This window comes from Hypanus sabinus, chromosome 26, assembly GCF_030144855.1.
Source record: "Hypanus sabinus isolate sHypSab1 chromosome 26, sHypSab1.hap1, whole genome shotgun sequence".
In the NCBI taxonomy this organism is placed as follows: domain Eukaryota; kingdom Metazoa; phylum Chordata; class Chondrichthyes; order Myliobatiformes; family Dasyatidae; genus Hypanus; species Hypanus sabinus.
The window spans coordinates 13,763,877-13,786,422 of NC_082731.1; the positions used below are offsets into that span (position 1 = coordinate 13,763,877).

Here is a 22,546-nt window from a genome sequence, read left to right on the forward strand (position 1 = left end):
CTGCTGAAGTGCGAGGAGTAAATATTCAGCTGTAGGGGTTGTAATATTTGGTCTTTTCAACATCCTGTGTATTGACTGCTAATGCAGGAGGCTTGGACGGGGTGGATTTTGTTAAATGCGACTGGGTAAGTTGCAGCAAATGATTTGCATGTGGCTCTGCAGGAGAGATGGTAACACTGCCCCTCCAACAGGGCAACGAACCAGGGAAAGAGAAAATGGGAGAGCAGTCTGGTCCAACACTGTCACCTTGAAAATATCTGGCTATGGAAAGAGGTTGGACTGGTTCCCATAGGGAATCCTAAGTCAGGGCAAGGCAGTAAACAGACAGCAATTTCCAGACCTAGATCGGGGCTGCCAGTGTCTAACCCACAGAAGACGGTCGAGATTATTAAGACATAAGATCAGAATTCAGCCCATTGAGTCTGCGCCTCCATTCAATATCAGCTGATTTATTAACCCTCTCAATACCATTCTCCTGCCTTTGACACCCTGACTAATCATGAACCTAATCAACCTCCCCTTCAAGTATACGCAATAACTGGCCACCACAGACCTCTGTGGAACAGGTTCCCCAGATTCACTTCCCTCTGACATAGCTTGGCTTGCTTTTGTAGGAGACAATAGACAATAGGTGCAGGAGTAGGCCATTCGGCCCTTCGAGCCAGCGCCACCATTCAATGTGATCATGGCTGATCATCCACAATCAGTACCCCGTTCCTGTCCTCTCCCCATATCCCTTGACTCCGCTATCTTTAAGAGCTCTATCTAACTCTTTCTTGAAAGCATCCAGAGAATTGGCCTCCACTGCCTTCTGAGGCAGAGCATTCCACAGATCCACAACTCTCTGGGTGAAAAAAAAAGTTTTTCCTCAACTCCGTTCTAAATGACCTACCCCTTATTCTTAAACTGTGGCCTCTGGTTCTGGACTCCCCCAACATTGGGTACATGCTTCCTGCCTCCAGCGTGTCCAAACCCTTAATAATCTTACATGTTTCAATCAGATCCCCTCTCATCCTTCTAAATTCCAGTGTATACAAGCCCAGTTGCTCTAATCTTTCTAATCTATGCTGCACTTCCTCTACAGCCAGGATGTCCTTCCTTAACCCTGGAGACCAAAACTGAACACAATACTCCAGGTGGGGTCTCACCAGGGCCCTGTACAGCTGCAGAAGGACCGTTTTGCTCCTATACTCAACTCCCCTTGTTATAAAAGCCAACATGCCATTAGCTTTCTTCACTGCCTGCTGTACCTGCATGCTTGCTTTCATTGACTGATGTACAAGAACACCCAGATATCGTTGTGCTTCCCCTTTTCCGAACTTGTCACCATTCAGATAGTAATCTGCCTTCCTGTTCTTGCCACCAAAGTGGATAACCTCACAGTTGTCCACATTAAACTGCATCTGCCATGCATCTGCCCACTCACCCAACCTGTCCAAGTCACCCTGCATCCTCCTGACATTTCAGACTGCCACCCAGATGCTGACATTCAAGCTCTGCCGCAGCTGCCGAGCGTCCCTCCGTGTTTCACATTCGCTCTGGACTTGCCACCTCACCCGTGAGATAATTTTCTGGATCGCCAGACCAGAATGCCACTGATCGAGATTGTGGATCTCTTGATTCATCCAGGGTTGAGGAAGGCTTTGAATTGTTTTATGGGGACATACTAATCCATGAACATCTTTATATAAAGTCTGTGTATCCATTTAGGTCCTCTGGTGAGTCCTTGGGAATGTCCCAGCCCACCGACTCAAAGCAATCATGTAGCCATCTCTCAGCCTCCCGCGACCAGCTCTTTGTTGTCCTTGCCTCTGGTACCTGCTCTTTAGCCTCTGCCTGTGTGCAGACAGATGGTTACGTAATGCCCCAGTTTAGATTTCTGTGCTATGCTACAGGTATTTCTGCAGCAGTGGTGTGCCCCGCTGGCAGAACGTTTTGGTTTCGGCTAGAGATAAGAGCCCTACTATTCAGCTTAGGAACGTTGTGTCAGCCAGTCAGGATGGTGGGATCTGGAGAGAGTTCCAGAGAGAGCAGGACGGAGAGAGAGATTTGCGACGGAGAGTAGACTGGTTTGGGGTTTTCCGCGCAGGATCTGCGGAGCGGGACAGGGGGAAGGTGCCGCAGAATGCCGGGGAAGGAGACTCTGCGAGAAGTGCTTTGTGCAGATGAAGGACGGGCCAGTACTCCTGAGAGAGAGCACCAGCTTGTTCCTCCGAGCGAAGTTCAGACTGTGGTGGGTGCTTTCTTCAGTCCATGGTTTCAGCATTGTGAGTTCAGCCTTGGAGGAGACGAGCTCATGTGAATATCTAGACTGGTTTAACTGTCATGGGCCCTTTTAATTTTTTCTTCCTTTTAATGACCGATAAAGCTGAAATTGGTAATTATATATTTTGTTTACAATTTTATGCAGTGTACGATCTGTTATTTCTTGCTGACAATTTTGTACGGGCAGTATTTACACAGCATTTGCTCAAACTGAGGTTTCTTTAATCGGAACATCACAACGTTCCTGTTTGGCTGAAGCCCAGATCACACCGACCCGAGACCGGTGTTGCTTACGGGGAAGGTGGCTGTTAGCGGAGTTCACCAACAAGCCAGGTTTGTACACGAACCTGTTGACAGGGCTGCAGTTAGGTTTTTGTAAATGAGGTCGAGCGATGGAATAGTAGGCAGTAGTGTAGCAGTGGTCCGATGGTCCTGAAGTCTCGGGCAGGGATGTGAAGATGGTCAGGGTAGGCTGTTTCTTGTTTACTAAACATGACATTCCATACGCCAAGTGCTCGGTTGACATCTGCCTTTGGTGGCAAGTCAACTGCGGAAAGGATTATGGCACAGAACTTAAAGTTCGAAGTTAATTTATTACCAAAGTATGTACACATTATACGACCTTGAGATCCGTCTCCTTACAGGCAGCCACTAAACAAAGAGACCCTAAAGAACCATTAAAAAGGCCGTCTAACACCCAATGTGCAGAGAGAGAGAGAGAGAGAAAAATAACTGGTGCAATTAGCATTCGGAACGAAAGTGAGTCCCCGGACACGAAGCTCAGAGCAAGCCACAGCCTCAACGCCAGAACCACCCGACCCTCTGTGGTGAACTACATATCCCTGTCTGGACACGCCCCCCTGCTGACTGCCCCTGTGGCTCCTCCCACTGACCGTGGCCCCGCCCACTCTCCCCGTGGTGAACTATATATACCTGTCTGGACACGCCCCCCGCTGACTGCCCCTGTGGCTCTTCCCACTGACCGTGGCCCCGCCCACTGTCTCCCCGTGGTGAACTACATATACCTGTCTGGACACGTCCCCTGCTGACTGCCCCTGTGGCTCCCCCCACAGACCGTGGCTCCTCCCACACTGTCTCCCTGTGGTGAACTACATATACCTGTCTGGACACGCCCTCTGCTGACTGCCCCTGTGGCCCCTCCCACAGACCGTGGCTCCTCCCACACTGTCTCCCTGTGGTGAACTACATATACCTGTCTGGACACGTCCCCTGCTGACTGCCCCTGTGGCTCCTCCCACACTGTCTCCCTGTGGTGAACTACATATACCTGTCTGGACACGTCCCCTGCTGACTGCCCCTGTGGCTCCTCCCACACTGTCTCCCTGTGGTGAACTACATATACCTGTCTGGACACGTCCCCTGCTGACTGCTCCTGTGGCTCCTCCCACACTGTCTCCCTGTGGCGAACTACATATACCTGTCTGGACACGCCCCCTGCTGACTGCCCCTGTGGCTCCTCCCACAGACCGTGGCTCCTCCCACACTGTCTCCCTGTGGTGAACTACATATACCTGTCTGGACACGCCCCCTGCTGACTGCCCCTGTGGCTCCTCCCACACTGTCTCCCTGTGGTGAACTACATATACCTGTCTGGACACGCCCCCTGCTGACTGCCCCACAGACCCCGGTATAAAGGCGATTGAGGTCTGAGCCCGGCCTCTCAGTCTCCAGGATGTAGTATGGTGGTCAACTACTGCTTGTTCTTTCTTCCAGTCAATAAAGCCGATATCTCGCCTTCACCTCTCAGAGAGTTATTGATGGTGCATCAATTTTATTGACTGGAAGTTTTAAAACATGGAAAGTATTTTACGTCCGGAAAAATTGGATTTGGACCCCCAAGCCCGTGAAGATGGTGCACCACCCTCGCCTCCGGTCCCGACACTCTGCCTTTTCAATCTGGCCTAGCGTTTGAACCGTCCAAACGTTGTGTTGTCCTCACTCTGGGACCCGGGCCCTGTTGCTCAGCTGAGGCCTGGACTTGTCCTCACCTCTGCTCGCCTCGAATCTGCTTTGCCCTTGCCTCGACCTCACCTCGCACACGCATTGTTTGACCCTTGGCCCGGCTGTCCATCGTTTGCAGGGATTGTTCACCAGAAAATTGTTATTAATAAAGTATTTAGTTGCATCCATTGTTGTTTGCCTCCGATAATTAGTCGCTGGACTTCGCCAGCGCAACCTTAGGCCGGAAGTTAACTCTCTCGGTAAGTTCGGCACCTGAACATTAGGTGTTCCAGGCCAGAGAACGAGACCGACCGGACACCATGATGGGTTTATCGTGAAGCAGACGCTAGGTGGCGCCATTGAACCACGACCGAGTCACTTTGTTCCACTTTACCTACCTTTCGTTATTTACAGTAATGTTTACAGATTGCCTTCGCCCGGTACTACGGCTGCAAATCCTACCCCGATTCTGAGATTCAAAACATGCTTGACTGCGCTAGGAGTTTCATTCTGTATAGGTAGGTTTCGTGAACGGGAATGGAGGGCTGCGGGTCGATGGGCCGAGGCAGAATAAGTTTGTCATGGACTAGATGGGCTGAAGGTCTCCATGAATTTATTCAAAACATTATTATAATTTTGACAGCCGAGAGCTTGAAAGTGTTTTCCCTTTCCACCGCTGACCCCTCGAGGAGATCCGGACAGCCGACATCCGGAGCAGGGCGCAGCGCATCTGGAAGTTATGGGATGTGAACACGGAGAGGGAAACGCGGGGGTAAGTGCAGGGGGTGGCTGCGGCCTGAAGAAACAGCGATAAGGATCAGGGCTTACTCGCCTGTTATTAAGTGGAGGTGTGTTCAAAAGGGTGTGATTAAAATGATTCACAAAGACGCTGATGAGACTCAACCGCCATAAATGTGAGAATGATGTTGATAAATCCAGATGGGAACTACATAAAACTTCTCTCTTCCGTAACGGAGACGCCGTTTTTGTTGAGAAACAGTCTCTGCTGGAGAGGATGACAAGCAGCCCCTGCTGTCTTCTCACAATGTACTACACTCTGCCCCGCCCATTAGACCATAAAACTCAGGAGCAAGATTAGGCCACTCGGCCCGTCGAGTCTGGTCCGCCAGTTCATCATGGCTGACATACTATCCCTCTCAACCTCATTCTCCTGTTCCCCCTCCCCGTAACCTTTGATGCCTGTACCAATTAAGAACCTATCAACCCCATTTTAAATGCACCCAATGACTTGGCCTCCACAGCCACCTGTGGCAATGAATTCCACAAAATCACCACCTTTTGGCTAAGGAAATTCCTTCCTATCTTTGTACTCAAGGGACACCCTTCTATCTCAGAAAATATATTTAAGACGAGGTTGGGTAGGTTTTTGCATAATAAAGGGTTGTGGGGAAAAGGGGGGCAGGTGGAGATGAGTCCGTGGCTTGATCAGCCGTGATCTTACTGAATGGCGGAGCAGACTCCACGGGCCAGATGGCCGACTCCTGCCCCTATTTATTATGGTCTATCCTGAGATGTGCCCTCGGGTCCCAGACTCACCCGCTATTGGAAACATCCTCTCCGCATCCAGATTGACTTAAATAGGCTGAAGTGGGACAGAATTTCTTCAGGGCACTCGAGGGTTTATTGAAACAACCTTTGCATGTTCTATCGGCAGGAAGAATTACGCTGGACGCTTTTTTGGGAAATGAATGACGGGTGCCTGGCCATTCAGTAGGACAGATTCTGGGGAACAGTGATCATAACTCCTGAATCTTTAAGACTGGATCTTTTGGGAAAGCACGAAATCAATTAGGGGGAAGGAACATTATTGGAGACAGGAGCCAAAGAACGTTAATTGAGAGCAGTTGCAATCGGACCAGCCCGTATGTGACACGCGGTCACCGAATTATAGGAAAGATGTCAACAAAGTAGAGAGAGTACAGAGGAGATTTACCAGAATGTTACCTGGGTTTCAGCACCTAAGTTACAGAGAAAGGTTGAGCAAGTTAGGTCTCTATTCATTGGAGCGTAGAAGGTTGAGGGGGGACTTGATAGAAGTATTTAAAATTATGAGGGGGATAGAGTTGACGTGGATAGGCTTTTTCCATTGAGAGTAGGGGAGATTCAAAAAAGAGGGCATGATTTGAGAACTAGGGGGCAAAAGTTTAGGGGTAACACGAGGGGGGAATTTCTTTACTCAGAGAGTGGTAGCTGTGTGGAACGAGCTTCCAGTAGAAGTGGTAGAGGCCGGTTCAGTATTGTCATTTAAAGTAAAATTGGACAGGTATATGGGCAGGAAAGGAATGGAGGGTTATGGGCTGAGTGCGGGTCGGTGGGACCAGGTGAGAGAAGCGCTCGGCACGGACTAGAAGGGCCGAGATGGCCTGTTTCCATGCTGTAGTTGTTACATGGTGATATGTGTGGGCGTTGTTTGAGGTCAGAACTCAGAACAGAGGGACGACCATTCAGAACAGAGATGAGGAGGAGCTTCGCTAACGGGAGGGTGCTGAAGCTGTGGAATTTGTTCCCACGTCATTGGGAATACTTTAAGCAGAAGCTGATTGGTTCTTGATTGGTAAGGGTGTTAAAGATGACAGGGAGAAGACAAGAGAGGGAAACTATATCAGCCCTGATGGATTGGCAGAGCAAACCCAAAGGGCCGAGTAGCCCAATTCTGCAGCAAACTGCAGGAGGGATCGACGACTCTGCGTGACACAGGCTGAACGGAACTGAGCAGAGAATTTATTGCAATGAGACGATATCAAAGGCAGCGGAAGATGTGTTTTGGTAAATCTAATGAACCCCAGTCAGACTGCACGCAGGACTATTATTCCAGTTGCCCGAGTTCAATCGGGCTCTCTGGTGCCGTCTACTTGGGGCTTGCATGGGCTACCTCCCCCCCCCCCCCAGGTGCTTGGGTTCCTTCACCTGAAACCCGTGGATCGGTAGATAAACAGTGAGTGGAGATTCTGGGAGGAATTCGTGGGAATGTGGGGTCGTTGTTTACCCAGCGGGCCCCGTTCCGTGACTCGACTCTCACTGAGTTACACTGCGTGTGAGACTCAGCCACTTTCAGCTGGCCCACGTGGGTTCCGGTCAGATTCAAAGGTCATTCGGTACTGGCACCTGATGTGGGGCCCGAACCAGGGGAGAGTGAAAATAGAAATCCTGAGCGATCGCAATCAGTCCAAAGGTTTTCGTTTGAATCCTCCGGAGGTGTACAGGAATAAACACGGTGGAGAAACCGGGGAGTGAAAATCGTGTAGTTATTCACAGAGAGGCAGGAAACACAACAATTAACAGAAAAATCAGCATTATGCTGAGTCAGATACCTTGGGGACAATTAACAAACTCTTAGGTGGGCTTATGGATGATAGAAAAATGGAGGGCTCTGTGGGAGGGAAGGGTTAGATTGATGTTAGTGTTGTTAAAGGGCTAGTACAACTCCATGGGCTGAAGGGCCTACACTGTGCTGTAATGTTCTGATAGTCGTAGGTACAGTAATCTTGACTACAGTAACATACTCTATCTACCGTGAACTACATCAGAGTTGCCCAGGTTAATTGAGGTGTTGTAGCGGTGTGCTACACGCAGCGCTAAAATTACGACACGGAGTCGGTAACTGCAGTCAAAGGAAAAACTTTATTCGAAAACTTCAGCCTCACTTTTAAGCCTCTGTCAACCGGCCCCCCATGGCGCAGAGGCTCCAAAGCTCTGTGCTCGCAAACCCGCGTAGGCTATCTAATTGTGAGTCGGTTCGGATGTGCCAGGAAATGGGTCGCCACAGTATGAAAAATGACTAGATGACAAAGAGTTTTAAATCTATGCTTTGTGTTACTAGGAATTGTAATGCAGTGATGTATGGGGGTGGGGTAAGGGAATGAGGGCAGCAGGAGGGCCAGCAGCCTCAGAGTATCAAGACAAGGGCACCTGCCACAGGGGTGGCATGGCTCGCAGCCAAGTCTTCACGTTGGCAGAGAGCCGGGTTGAATCCTGACCCAAGTTCTAAGTCAATCCGTTATGAGAGTACACGAGTATCACCACGCAGGGCCGTGAGATCCAGTTTCGCACGGGTTGACTCACTGGAGCGACGAGATACGATTGAATCGGTGAAAGACCTGCACGCACAAGGACTGTGAGACCGCCAGTGTCAGAAAGGAGACGCAGGGCATCAAAAACAAAACCATTACCGAGAGCACGAGCTGTCGAGGCCTTGAAAATGAGTCCGTAGGTTGTGGAATCAAGAGTGAAGCGATCCTTGCCGGTTCGGGAGCCTGTTGGTTGTAGGGTGATTGCTGTTCCTGAGCCAGGTGGAGTCGGACCCGAGGCTCCTGTACCTTCTGCCCGAAGCCAGGAGCGAGAAGAGGGCACGGCCTGGGCAATGAGGGCCCTCGATGGTGGATGCTGCTTTCCTGCGACAGCATGCCTGGTAGATGTGATTCGTGGTGGGGAGGGCTTTTCCTGTGTCGGGCTGGGCCAGCCGGCGTGAAGGTTACTTCTGATATATTCATTGGGATACAGTGCAGAGCCAGACCCAGCGATCCCCCGATTTAACCCAAGCCTAATCTCGGGACTGCTTACAAAGTCCAATCGGCCTAACCAACCGGGACGTGGGAGGAAACCGGAGAACCCGGAGGAAACCCACGGGGTCACGGGGAGAACGTACAAACTCCTCACAGGCAGCGGCGGGAACTGAACCCGGGTCACCGGCACTGTGAAGTGTCCTGTTAACCCCTACGCTGCCCTGCTGGCCTGTGTGAGTTTTCCCACAGGTTCTCTGGTTTCCCACAACTGACGCCTGATCTGCTGCGTTTGTCAGGAATCACCTGCCTGAGTGTTTTTTTTTAAATTTCAGACCTTCGGCAACTTCAGCTGTTTTATTTTTTTACGAGTGTTTTATTTTGCAAAAGGAATGGGGTGAACAGAGGATTACTGGAACCCAGAGAGCCCAGGTGACCCGGCGCGTTGGGCGCTCTCCGCCAAACAGTTGGGCAATGGTTGTTAGAGAGAGAAAACAACAAGATGTCAGGCTGGAATGGTGGGACCCCGTTAACCATCGTCACCTTGACTGTCTTGTCTGCACCCTTTAACAGACCTTCCCCACGTTCCCTCCACCCTCCCATCCCCGGCAGCCTCTAACACACAAGTTTCCTCACTCTGCCTGATGGTCTGAGTGACGGATCGTTCCTCTCCAGACGCTGCCTGAACTGCCGGGTATTTCCATTATCGAGTGTTTTGTCATCTGCTGTTTCGATATTTACAGCAGCGGATGTGGAGCTTAAAACCGTCCGGGACCAGCGGCTCCAATGGCCTCTCTTTCGACCGTACGCTCTGCTTATCGCAAAGCCTCAGAGGCTTGAGTGACAGGATTTGAAACAGAACTGGTTTATTTGTTCAGAATATGAACAGCGGGAACTGCAGAACCCAACACCACACCAATGGTGACTAAACTGAAGGAAACATGATTGGTGTCTTTACAGGGAAACGAGATAGTCACTCGAGGGGGGTAAATTGACTGGGATGGGGACATATGAGATAGGAGCAGAATTTTCTCAGAGAGAAAACATTGTCTGTTTCGGGGACCGTTTTGGTGTTGCTTAGGGAAGCAGTTCCTGGTCCCCTACTCTTCTCTTTACACATGCTCCCGTTAGGAGTCTTCATCAGAGAGCATAAACTGGTTTTCCAGAGTTACGCTGATGACACACATTCATATATCTCAGTTTGGCCTCGTGATGGTAGTAACATAGAAACATAGAAAACCTATGGCACAATACAGGCCCTTCGGCCCACAAGGCTGTGCTGAACATGTCCTTACTTTAGAAATTACCGAGGCTTACCCACAACCCTCTATCTTTCCAAGTTCCATGAACCTGTCCAGGAGTCTCTTAAAAGACCCGATCGTATCCGCCTCCACCACCGTCGCCGGCAGCCCATTCCACGCACTCCCCACTCTGAGTGAAAAACTTACCCCTGACATCTCCTCTGTACCTACTCCCCAGCTCCTTAAACCTGTGTCCTCTCATGCTAGCCATTTCAGCCCTGGGAAAAAAGCCTCTGACTATCCACACGATCAATGCCTGTCATCATCTTATACACCTCTATCAGGTCACCTCTCATCCTCCGTCGCTCCAAGGAGAAAAGGCCGAGTTCACTCAACCTGTTTTCATAAGGCATGCTCCCCAGTCCAGGCAACATCCTTGTAAATCTCCTCTGCACCCTTTCTATGGCTTCCACATCCTTCCTGTAGTGAGGTGACCAGAACTGAGCACAGTACTCCAAGTGGGGTCTGACCAGGGTCCTAAATAGCTGCAACATCACCTCTTGGCTCCTAAACTCAATCCTACGATTGATGAAGGACAATGCACCGTATGCCTTCTTAACCACAGAGTCAACCTGCGCAGCAGCTTTGAGCATCCTATGGACCCCAAGATCCCTCTGATCCTCCACACTGTGAAGAGTCTTACCATTAAACTATATTCTGCATTCATTATTGACCTTCCAAAATGAACCGCTTCACACTTACCTGGGTTGAACTCCATCAGCCACTTCTCAGCCCAATTTTGCATCCTATCAATGTCCCGCTGTAACCTCTGACAGCCCTCCACACTATCCACAACACCTCCAACCTCAGTGCCATCAGCAAATTAACTAACCCATCCCTCCACTTCCTCATCCATGTCATTTATAAAAATCACGAAGAGTAAGGGTCGCAGAACAGATCCCTGAGGCACCCCACTGGTCACTGAACTCCATGCAGAATATGACCCATCTAATTTTAAAAAGTAAATAATCCAACTGTTCAGTTCCTTATCTTTGCACGCTGACATTTTATTCTTTAATAATAATTTATTCAACGACCTTTGGAGATTTCATGGAATACGTTACGGTCACACCTTCAGGCAGAGCCAGTTCAGAACATGTAATCTGACTACTTTAGAACACCATGACTTTTCGGGATCCCCCGCGCCCAATTCTAACAAGTAAAACAAATCCAATTTCTAAAACTCGACAGGGGACGGAAACACAAGTTCCGGTTCAAATGCCAATGCATGGGGGGGGGGGGCAATTTACAGCGCTCGTGAAATGTCGGGTCAATAATATTTACTGACATTACTGAGGGGCGTCAGCAGTTGAAGCAGGACGCTGTCTGGGATCTTGCCGACCAATTCGCACCCTGGGCAGGGACACACACAGAATGCTGGAGAAGGGCCGAAGGTCCTGCCGATTCCTCCAGCAGTTTGTGTGTCCGGCATCCCGTGTCCAGGGACTCCAAACTTCCGGGTACAGGTCAGCATCGGCTTTACTCCCGCCCCGCCCCCTCATCCCGATTGGCTGGAGGACCAAACGGTCCTCCGGCATTACCCTGCTTCCTGATTGGTGCAGAGTCGCTGTCAATAAGGATGAACGGCTCATTAAAGGAGCCGAGGTCAGCGGCCGCGCTTTGGGCGGGAGACCCAAAATAACTTTAGCGTTCAAACTGCAGGAGATTCACTTCTGAGTTCTGTGAAACAATTGTTACCTTTTAAATACGTTCCTGATGCCAGTCTCGCCATCTGACCCGCTCACAACAAACAGTCGGAGTTCTTCAGAATCAGGCTCAAAGTTCAAAGTAAAGTTTATTTTCAGGCTACAGACATGAGATTCTTTTCCTTGCATGTGTCGTGAAATTTGTTGCCTTTACGACAGCAGTACAATGCAATACATAATATAAAATCAATTACACACATTAAATATTACAAAAACAGAAATAAAAAATGTACTGAGGTAATGTTCATGGGTTCAATGTCCATTCAGAAATCTGATAGCAGAGGGGAAGAAACTATTCCTAAATCATTCTGTGCCTCCTTCCTGACAGTAACAATGAGCTCAAGACATGGCCTGAGTGATGATTGGGGAGGGGGGGGATGGTCCTTAATGATGGACGCTGCCTTTTTGAGGCGTCGCTCCGTGAAGATGCCCTGGATACTACAGAGGTCAGTGTCCATGATGTTGCTGACTAATTTTACAACTTCCTGCAACTTATTTCAATCTTGTGCAATAGCCCCCCCCCCCCAACACCATACCAGACGCAGCCTGTCCATGGTAGATCTGTAGAAATTTGAGAGTGCCCATGATGACAATCCGAATCTCCTCAAATTCCTAATAGCCGCTGGTGTGCTTTCTTTATAACTGCATCGATATATTGGGTGCAGGGTAGATCCTCAGAGATATTGACACCCAAGAACTTGGAATCGCTCACTCTTCCCATTTCTGATCCTTCTATAAAGACTGGTGCGTGATCCCTCACCCTTTATGACGTCCACAATCAGTCTTTGGTCTTACTGACACTGAGGTAGTTCAGAGATGGAACAGTCCCGATACACCTCCATCACCAAGGGGTAATGCTCTTGCATCTCTCCAGACAACAAAGCTGACCATCTCCCCTCTTTCTGCCTCCACCCACAGCAATTTCTTTTCAACTCTTATTTTCTTCAAAGCAAAGAGCAGTTATGAACAGTATTGAAATAGGCGAGAGAAAGGCATTTCACTTCTGATCAGTCTAGGCAGATTATCCAGGAGCTAAAATTCCTATTCCCATTCCGATCTTCCACTCTGTTTTAACATATCCATTGGGATTTTAAAAAGCTAATAAGGAACTTTTTAGGGGTGTGTTCATAATGTCTATATTCCCTGAGTTTGTATCAAACTTTCCTCACCCTGTACTTATCAGCAGAACCTACCTCATGTCTCTAAATGTCTTCAAACTCCACGTCTCCCTCATCCAGCAAACAATCGGGGATTATAACGGCACGAAGAGTCAATGGAAGAGATGGTGGAGCCATGGAACCCTCCAAATGGAAGCAGTGGGCCCAACAATGTGACCTGATGTTGTGAATTCCAACCCAGGCCAGCAGTTCCTAAGCCATCTTGGTTTGAAAGGCCTACAGGTACGTTTGCACTCTGACGTGCTGACAGGGAGAGTTATTGCAGAAAATGCACAACAAGTTGAATTATAACCATGGTTCTTCACCGATACCAATGTTGATTACCCAGGGATTCCAGTGCCTGTCGGTGGGGGTCGTTCTATCGATACCAGGCCTTGTTGCAATGTCTTTGACTTGAGTTACTACAGTGATGGTTCATGCCAGTTGTTCCAATCCCGGTTATTTTCAGTGATACTTGTTGAAACGCCAGTTCCCAGTCACAAACGTAGCAACCCAAGTGTTGTCTGTGTTGGTCCAGTCAATTTCAACTACAGATGTTGAAAGTTGCTCTGGAATTGCCCAGTTGATGCAGGACACCTTCTGCAGGCGGAGACTCCTTCAATGACATTAAGACCCTGAAATATTAAATATTTACCTCAGACAGCTAAACATATCTGAGGTGTACCTTCCATCGGTAACTAGCGTCTCTCCCGCAGTGCACAGCCCTGAGGGGCACTGCAGTCCTTTGCCCGGATCCAGGCAGCTGACCGGTCCGTGGGATCCGTGGCAGGAACGGCCGAGTCCACAGACGGGGTCTGGTGGAATGACAGGAAGTCCAGGGTGTGGCTGGGAGGGAGGGCAGAAAGCCGGTGGGGGGGGGGGGGGGGGCAGCGGCGACTGGGGTCAAATGCGCTGGCGAAGGTGGGATCACAATATGGAACGCACTGCGGTAAGGGATGGTGGGCAGAGGCAACTAAAACCGGCAAATGGGAAATAAAGCTCTCGAGCTTCAAGTTTTAACCCCCGTTCCGTTAGCCCGACTGCAACATGGCTGTGTCAGTCCGTGATCGCAAGCCTTGCTGACGATTCCACACTCAGAGAGAGAAAGCAACAAGATGACAGGCTGGAATGGTGGGACCCCGTTAACCATCGTCACCTTGACCGTCTTGTCTGCACCCTTTAACAGACCTTCCCCATGTTCCCTCCACCCTCCCATCCCCGGCAGCCTCTAACACACGAGTTTCCTCACTCTGCCTGATGGCCTGAGTGACGAATCGTTCCTCTTCAGACGCTGCCTGACCTGCCGGGTATTTCCATTATCGAGTGTTTTGTCATTCATTTCCATCTTTTGCCACAAACAGAACCAGTGAATAACTTCTCTGTGTGGACACTGCTGTTGTGTCCGCAGACTGAACCCCTTCACACACTCGGAGCACGGTGTGAATGCGCTGGTGTGTCAGGAGGTTGTACGAAAGAGTGAATCCTTTCCCAGATGAACGGCCCCTCCCCGGTGTGAATGCGCTGGTGTGTCAGGAGGTTGTACGAAAGAGTGAATCCTTTCCCAGATGAACGGCCCCTCCCCGGTGTGAATGCGCTGGTGTGTCAGGAGGTTGTATGAAAGAGTGAATCCTTTCCCAGATGAACGGCCCCTCCCCGGTGTGAATGCGCTGGTGTGTCTCCAGATTGGTTGACTGACTGCCGACAAGATGGCAATGTGACAACAACAGGTGCCACGGTTCTAGTCAAACATACATCTGATGGTCACAAGGTCCTCCTGTACGTTAACAGCTCAAAGGACTGAAGGTCCACACCGTCAACGAGTTGTTCTCTGGTGGGGATAATGAAGGAGCTGTGCAACGTTCTGCTGCCTGGGTCGATGGAGGCTCACAGTCAGAAAGCGAGTGGCTATCGTGGTCACTTTCCTTTGGACATTGTTCACCTGGAACGCAGTATGCCTGGTTTGTTGGTCGTGAGCAGGGGTGGATGGAGGGGGACGAGTCTGCCGTTGTAGGGAGGACTAGGCCTGAGGCCCCGGTGTCGCCTGCTTGCAGCGAGGGGGTGAAGCGTTTGCACTTGACAGGGTCGGTGCCCAGAACAGGTGGGAGCTGCCCTCCCAGCGTTTTGCTCCACAGAAGACAAGCTCTGCGGATAACACACGCCAAATGCTGGTGGAACACAGCAGGCCAGGCAGCATCTGTCGACGTTTCGGGCCGAGACCCTTGGTCAGGACTGACGAAGCAGGTATTTTTATACCTTATCAGGTCAGTCTATTTTCATTGGCTCAGGGTAATCTGAGTTCTGATTGGATGTAGTCCATGGTTACAAGCAGTAATGTTCTATGGCCTTCAATTTTGTGTCTTAGGTGATGTCTTTATTCTGTTGAATTGACAGGTTCAAGCCAGTCAAACCAGGTCATCCAGTCACAAACCTGCCGTCTTACACAATAAACTGCTTCTTATCTGAGATTGTTTCGGGTTTGGCAGATCATGAGCAAAAAAAAACTCCTTGTGTTCAATTGCTCTGATTATGACTATGTCCATACTAGACTGGATAAATCCATAACCGAAGCTTTTCTCTTCGTTTTGACTGCGTTTTCCTCCCCTGAAAACAGAGCTTTTCTAAAACACCCTCCAGAGTGTGTGAATTTGAAAACACCGGATTGGGCAGATCAGTGTGGACGGGGTAACCGGAGAAATCTGAAAACGCGGTCAGACGGCAGCGCGCCATTTCATTGTTTTCCTGAATGCAGCCTAACAATTTCAGAACAGACAGCAACAAGATCGAAGCCAGAAGAGTTAGAAATGTACTCATCAAATACTTTGAATAAATAAGTATACTCACTCTGCCCTGTTTTCTGTCCTTGCTCGTATGAAGGTGGTTTACTTATTTATGCAAGTGCTTCTCTGACAATAGATGTGTAACAGCCTTATGTAGCATTGTATGGAAATACAAGATAATACTGATGCAGACATGTTTTATACATTTAACAAGGGGTTTTATTAGTGCAACAGAGTTGGTCAGTTTTTCAATGTCCATCGTCAGCCGGGTCATACTGTCCGTGAACTCCCTATCGGTTGTCTCCGTACACTCCAGTATTTGTTTTTTTTAGTTTTAAGTCCTCCTGCGCGAGAGCCAGCAGCTGTCCGTCGTTTGGCAATTAAGTTTTTCTAGTCTGTAACTGGACAAATGCACAGCAAGTCTTTCACGGCAAGATTCGACACAAAACATGCCGCTTGTTTTCAGTAAATGTGTCCTGCGCATGCGCAGTGGGAGGAGATTGACCAAAGTACCTGTTTTAATGTGGACAGAGGTATTTTCAAAAACACTTAGTGTGGACCCCTATCGTTTCTACACAAAACCGGCGTTTTCAAAATTATCTGGTCCAGTGTGGACGTAGCCTATATTATCCCAGAGCAAGAATCAGTTCTTCAAACAGTTCGCAAAATGGTGGCTGCAAGGACAGCCTCGCAAAATGGCCACCACCATTCCTGTTCACTCGTTATAGTTCTCTCTGGCCAACATTTCCCCTCCACTCTCCTACCTTCCTTCACTTCCCCTCCTCTCCGCATCAACTCCACTCCCCTCTTGCATCTTCCTCTTCCCCCTCCCACCCTCCCCTTCCCCCTCCTTTCTTCCATCTTCCCTCCTCCAAGGTAGGAGACTGGGAGATGCCTACCTGTGCAGACCTGCCAGGAGCCCTCTCCTGTGGCTGGCGATCGACAGCCCAGGAAGATCTGGATGGGTCCAGTAGAACTCCCAAGCTGGGTTGAGAGGGATAATAAATCAGCCAGTACTGAATTGTGGGCTGAATGGCCAACTCCTGCTCCGATGTCTTACACCTTATGTCACAACCCTCTCCCCACAAATGTAACCCAAGTGGCCTCCCTCAGCCTTCTCTACCCTGAAGAGTCCCATCTGCGCTTCCTTTCCTGGAGGTTAACTACTCCCACCTTTAAGACCATTAAACCATACGTTGCAAGAGCAGAATTAGGTCATTTTCCCCATCGAGTCTGCTCCACCATTCCATCATGGATGACTTTATTAACCCCTCAGCCCCATTTTCCTACCTTCACCGCTAAACCTTTGATGCCCAAACTAATCAAGAAACTCGGCTTTAAATATACTCAAAGACTTGGCCTCCACATCCATCTGTGGCAATGAATTCCACAGATTCGCCACCCTCTGGCTGAAGAAATTCCTCCCCAGCCCTGTCCGGAAGGGATGCCATTGTCTTCTGAGGTTACACTCTCCCACCACTGGAAACATCCTCTCCACGTCCTCTGTCTAGACTTGCCAGTATTTAGCAGGTTTCAATAAGATCCCCTCCTCCCATTCCCTTGAACTTCTGCAAGCACAGGTCCAGAGGCATCAAATGCGGCTCACCAATCATTCCTTACAACTTCCCCTGGATGCCTGCCTTTCCATTCCGTCCCATTTTCAATGAATACCAGGAAGGATAGCAAGTCCTGATAAGGAGAGCAATGACGGACCAGATCTGTACCAGATATGAGGCGTCTCTGGAGAAGCTGGGATTGTTCACAACAGGGAGGGTGACAGGGAAAATCACCCTCAAGGACAGGGTTGAGCGAGTACATGAGAAGCTGTTCCCCCTGACAGAAATGCAAGCACAAGGAAATCTGCAGATGCTGGAAATTCAACCACACACAAAATGCTGGTGGAACACAGCAGGCCAGGCAGCATCTATAGGGAGAAGCACTGTCAACATTAACAACAACACACACAAAATGCTGGTGGAACACAGCAGGCCAGGCAGCATCTATAGGGAGAAGCACTGTCAACATTAACAACAACACACACAAAATGCTGGTGGAACACAGCAGGCCAGGCAGCATCTATAGGGAGAAGCACTGTCAACATTAACAACAACACACACAAAATGCTGGTGGAACACAGCAGGCCAGGCAGCATCTATAGGGAGAAGCACTGTCAACATTAACAACAACACACACAAAATGCTGGTGGAACACAGCAGGCCAGGCAGCATCTATAGGGAGAAGCGCTGTCGATGTTTCGGGCCGAGACCCTTCGTCAGGACTAACTGAAAGGAAAGATAGTAAGAGATTTGAAAGTAGGAGGGGGAGAGGAAAGGTGATTGGCAAAAGGGATAGAGAGCTGGAGAAGGGAAAGGATCATGGGACAGGAGGCCTCAGGAGAAAGAAAGGGGGAAGGGAGCACCAGAGGGAGATGGAGAACAGGCAGAGTGATGGGCAGAGAGAGAGAAAAAAAGGAGGGGGGAAAAGCTAAATATATCAGGGATGGGGTAAGAAGGGGAGGAGGGCATTATCAGAAGTTAGAGAAGTCAATGTTCATGCCATCAGGTTGGAGGCTACCCAGCCAGTATATAAGGTGTTGTTCCTCCAACCTGAGTGTGGCTTCATCTTGACAGTAGGGGAGGCCATGGATAGACATATCAGAATGGGAATGGGACGTGGAATTAAAATGTGTGGCCACAGGGAGATCCTGCTTTCTCTGGCGGACAGAGCGTAGGTGTTCAGTGAAACGGTCTCCCAGTCTGCGTCGGGTCTCACCAATATATAAAAGGCCACACCGGGAGCACCGGACGCAGTATACCACACCAGCCGACTCACAGGTGAAGTGTCGCCTCACCTGGAAGGACTGTCTGGGGCCCTGAATGGTGGTGAGAGAGGAACAGGTGTAGCACTTGTTCCCCTTACAAGGGTAAGTGCCAGGAGGGAGATCAGTGGGTAGGGATGAGGGGGACGAGTGGACAAGGGATCCCTGCGGAAAGCAGAAAGGTGGGGGAGGGAAAGATGTGCTTGGTAGTGGGATCCTGTTGGAAGTGGTGGAAGTTATGGAGAATTATATGTTGGACCCGGAGGCTGGTGGTTTGGTAGGTGAGGACAAGAGGAACCCTATCCCGAGTGGGGTGGCGGGCAGATGAGATGAGAGTAGATGTGCATGAAATTGGAGAGATGCCTTTGAGAGCAGAGTTGATGGTGGAAGGAGGAAATCCCCTCTGTTTAAAAAAGGAAGACATCTCCTTCGTTCTGGAATGAAAAGCCTCATTCTGAGAGCAGATACAGCAGAGACGGTAGGAATTGCGAGAAGGGGAAAGCATTTTTGCAAGAGACAGGGTGGGAAGAGGAATAGTCCAGGTAGCTGTGAGAGTCTGTAGGCTTATAGTAGATATCAGTAGATAGGCCGTCTCCCGAGATGGAGACAGAAAGATCAAGAAAGGGGAGGGAGGTGTCGGAAATGGACCAGGTAAATTTGAGGGCAGGGTGAAAGTTGGAGGCTAAGTTAATGAAGTCAATGAATTCCCCCCTCCTTTTTTTCTCTCTGCCTGTTCTCCATCTCCCTCTGGTGCTCCCCTCCCCCTTTCTTTCCCCCCGGGCCTCCCGTCCCATGATCCTTTCCCTTCTCCAGCTCTGTATCCCTTTCGCCAACCACCTTTCCAGCTCTTAGCTTCACCCCACCCCCTCCGGTCTTCTCCTATCATTTCGCATTCCCCCCTCCCCCCACTACTTTCAAATCTCTTACTATCTTTCCTTTCAGTTAGTCCTGACGAAGGGTCTCGGCCTGAAACGCCGACAGTGCTTCTCCCTGTAGATGCTGCCTGGCCTGCTGTGTTCCACCAGCATTTTGTGTGTGTTGTTGTTAATGTTGACAGTGCTTCTCCCTATAGATGCTGCCTGGCCTGCTGTGTTCCACCAGCATTTTGTGTGTTGCAAGATCAAAGAATGGGGGTTTACGACGGTTTGGCACGAAATTCAGAGGCCAGACTTGGGAAAGCACAAGCAACGAACTGCCCCGTCATGTGGAATTCACCACCTGAAAGATTGGCAGAAGCAGGTAAACATTTTCAAAATCGAAGCGGATAAATGCAGGACAGGGCGAGTTTGCAGCAGAGAAGCAAAAGGAGAGGGGAGCGGAACTAAATGCAACGCAGCCTCCAGTCTGGGGAAGTTACACTGAACCGCAACTTCCCAAAGGCTGAGAGTGTTCTCATCACAAGGACCTTTGTGCAATGTATCTAGCAACGAACACGGCTGTTCGGCTGTTTCTCCTATTTATGTCACCGTACAGCATCATATAGATATAATTGCAAAGAAAGCACGGCAGCGCCCATATTCCCTCGGGTGTTTGTGAGCATTTGGCAGTCACAAACAACCTTGCTGAAATTCTTTAGATACGTGGTGGCTGGCTGCATTGCGGCCGGGTACGGGGACACCAATGCCTTTGTGTGGAAAATCCTACAAAAGGTCGTGACTTGGTCCAATACGTCACGGGTAAACCACATGAAACGCTGTCATGGAAAAGCAGCATCCATCATCAAAGACCCTCGGCACCCAGGCCAGGCTCTTCTCTCGCTGCTGCCATCAGGTAGAAGGTACAGGAGCCTCAGGACTCGCACCACCAGGTTCAGGAACAGTTATTACCCCTCAGCCATCAGGTAGAAGGTACAGGAGCCTCAGGACTCGCACCACCAGGTTCAGGAACAGTTATTACCCCTCAGCCATCAGGTAGAAGGTACAGGAGCCTCAGGACTCGCACCACCAGGTTCAGGAACAGTTACTACCCCTCAACCATCAGGCACCAAGAGGGGATAACTTCACTCATTCCACTTCAGGTGCTCGGATGGTGTCACTTTAAGGAATCTGTTTCTCTCACGCTCTCGTTATTAATTGCTATTTATTTAGATTTGCATCAGCACAGTTTCCAAGGGGAGATCCTGTTTACAGATTCGCTAAGTATGCCCGCAGAAGAAGAACCTTAGGGCTGTGTGAGGTGTCGCGTCTGCACCCCGATCATGAATTACACTTTGAACTTTGCACAAGGTGTGTCGCTTCACCGAGCGAGGTCCCTGCTCCTTCACGACCCATGGCCGCTGCCGTCTGCCTGACTGCTCGGCTGCGCTGCCGCCTGGCCGGCCGAGCAACCCCAGCATTTTGCGTGCGTGTTTGTTTGCACTGCTGTAAATATATTTGTAAATGATTGACGTTTCCGCCTGTTACTGTCGACTGCAAGACTGCAAGATTCAGAGACGGTGTGTAGCCCCGGTGGGAATGTCCTGTTTAGCTGACCGCTGGGGTGGACGGGATTAGCAGCAGTTCTGTTCCCCCCCCCCCCGGGTCTTTTAATGTCGGTGTCTGACAGCATCTCCGCTGCGACCCGGACTGGGAGGGGGAGCCGGCGGCTGGAACCAAACGGCGATAGAGGCGGTCACAACGCCCTCGGTGATGGCCGGGCAAAAATTCAGGATACATCCTGAGATGTCAGGTTTCCTAAAATAGATAGGGGAAGGGACTAATCGGAAGGTGCAGGATACCCCCTCCACCTAAAATAGATAGGGGAAGGGACTAATCGGAAGGTGCAGGATACCCCTCCACCTAAAATAGATAGGGGAAGGGACTAATCGGAACGTGCAGGATACCCCTGTCGCCGGTGCTGCTTTGCATACTGATGGGGGGGGGGTCTATGAAAGCGGCAGCGACTGGGCCACTGGCGCTGACTCTGTCTCAAAAGGGAAGGAGGAGAAGGGGATTTCAGTGGTCACAGGGGATTCCACAGATAGTGGGGCAGACAGGGGGTTCTCTGAACATGAAAGACAGCCGGATGGCGACAGGGCCCAGGATGTCCCAGGTCGGGTACCCGGCGTTCTAAGGGAGGGGGGCGAATAGCCAGAAGTCGTGGTACGTATTGGTACCACCGATGTGGGGAGGGAAAAGGATGCGGTCCTCGAGAGATCATTCAAGGAGTGAGGCACAAGGCTGAAGGGCGAATGGTCCCAGGTCGAAACCGGCCGGCTCTTTCCCAGCACGCTTTCCATCCGCGTTGGGTTGAGGGTCAAGCTAGCAACTCGGCCTCGTAAAACAGACAACCGCGAAGGACACGCACGATGCGCCTCACACGGCGCGGGGAGGGACCCTAGTCCATTGTATTCCGTCATAGCTGGCCCTGTACTTTACCAGGGTTAATTCCCTCCCCCTCCACCACAAGGATTGGAAAACCTCTTTAGAGGGTTATCATTAACTGCGTTAATGCTGGGCAACAGGATACGTCACACAGACACCGTGACAACACACTGTGGGAAATGATGCTGGGCAATAGGACACGTCACACAGACACCGTGACAACACGCTGTGGGAAATGATTCTGGGCAATAGGACACGTCACACAGACACCGTGACAACACACTGTGGGAAATGATGCTGGGCAATAGGACACGTCACGCAGACACCGTGACAACACACTGTGGGAAATGATGCTGGGCAATAGGACACGTCACACAGACACCGTGACAACACACTGTGGGAAATGATTCTGGGCAATAGGACACGTCACGCAGACACCGTGACAACACATTGTGGGAAATGATGCTGGGCAATAGGACACGTCACGCAGACACCGTGACAACACACTGTGGGAAATGATGCTGGGCAATAGGACACGTCACGCAGACACCGTGACAACACACTGTGGGAAATGATGCTGGGCAATAGGACACGTCACGCAGACACCGTGACAACACACTATGTGGACAGATCCCTGTGGAAGCCGTGTATCCGCGTGCTGAAAGCTGTTCCAGGTGAGAGCAAACTGACCTTGGGACTTCTCAGCGATGGGGACGGAAAAGGGGGTACTAACCAGTG

General features: G+C 50.1%; 1 protein-coding gene and 1 long non-coding RNA gene across 2 annotated transcripts in view; one reads left to right on the forward strand and one right to left on the reverse strand.

The window, feature by feature from the left end:
* Positions 1-22,546, reverse strand: part of LOC132381581 (uncharacterized) — a 206,082-nt gene that overhangs the window by 133,231 nt on the left and 50,305 nt on the right. Inside the window, exons 12-14 of the mRNA XM_059951077.1 lie at positions 14,800-15,053; positions 8,311-8,822; positions 2,613-2,812 (exon numbers count right to left, since the gene is read on the reverse strand). Of these exons, the coding sequence (XP_059807060.1) occupies positions 2,613-2,812; positions 8,311-8,822; positions 14,800-15,053 (966 nt within the window). The remainder of the gene's footprint in view (positions 1-2,612; positions 2,813-8,310; positions 8,823-14,799; positions 15,054-22,546) is intronic.
* Positions 4,647-15,734, forward strand: LOC132381673 (uncharacterized). The gene is made up of 4 exons (XR_009508110.1): positions 4,647-4,745; positions 4,871-4,999; positions 12,993-13,154; positions 15,303-15,734. It is a non-coding gene; the product is annotated as an uncharacterized LOC132381673 (long non-coding RNA).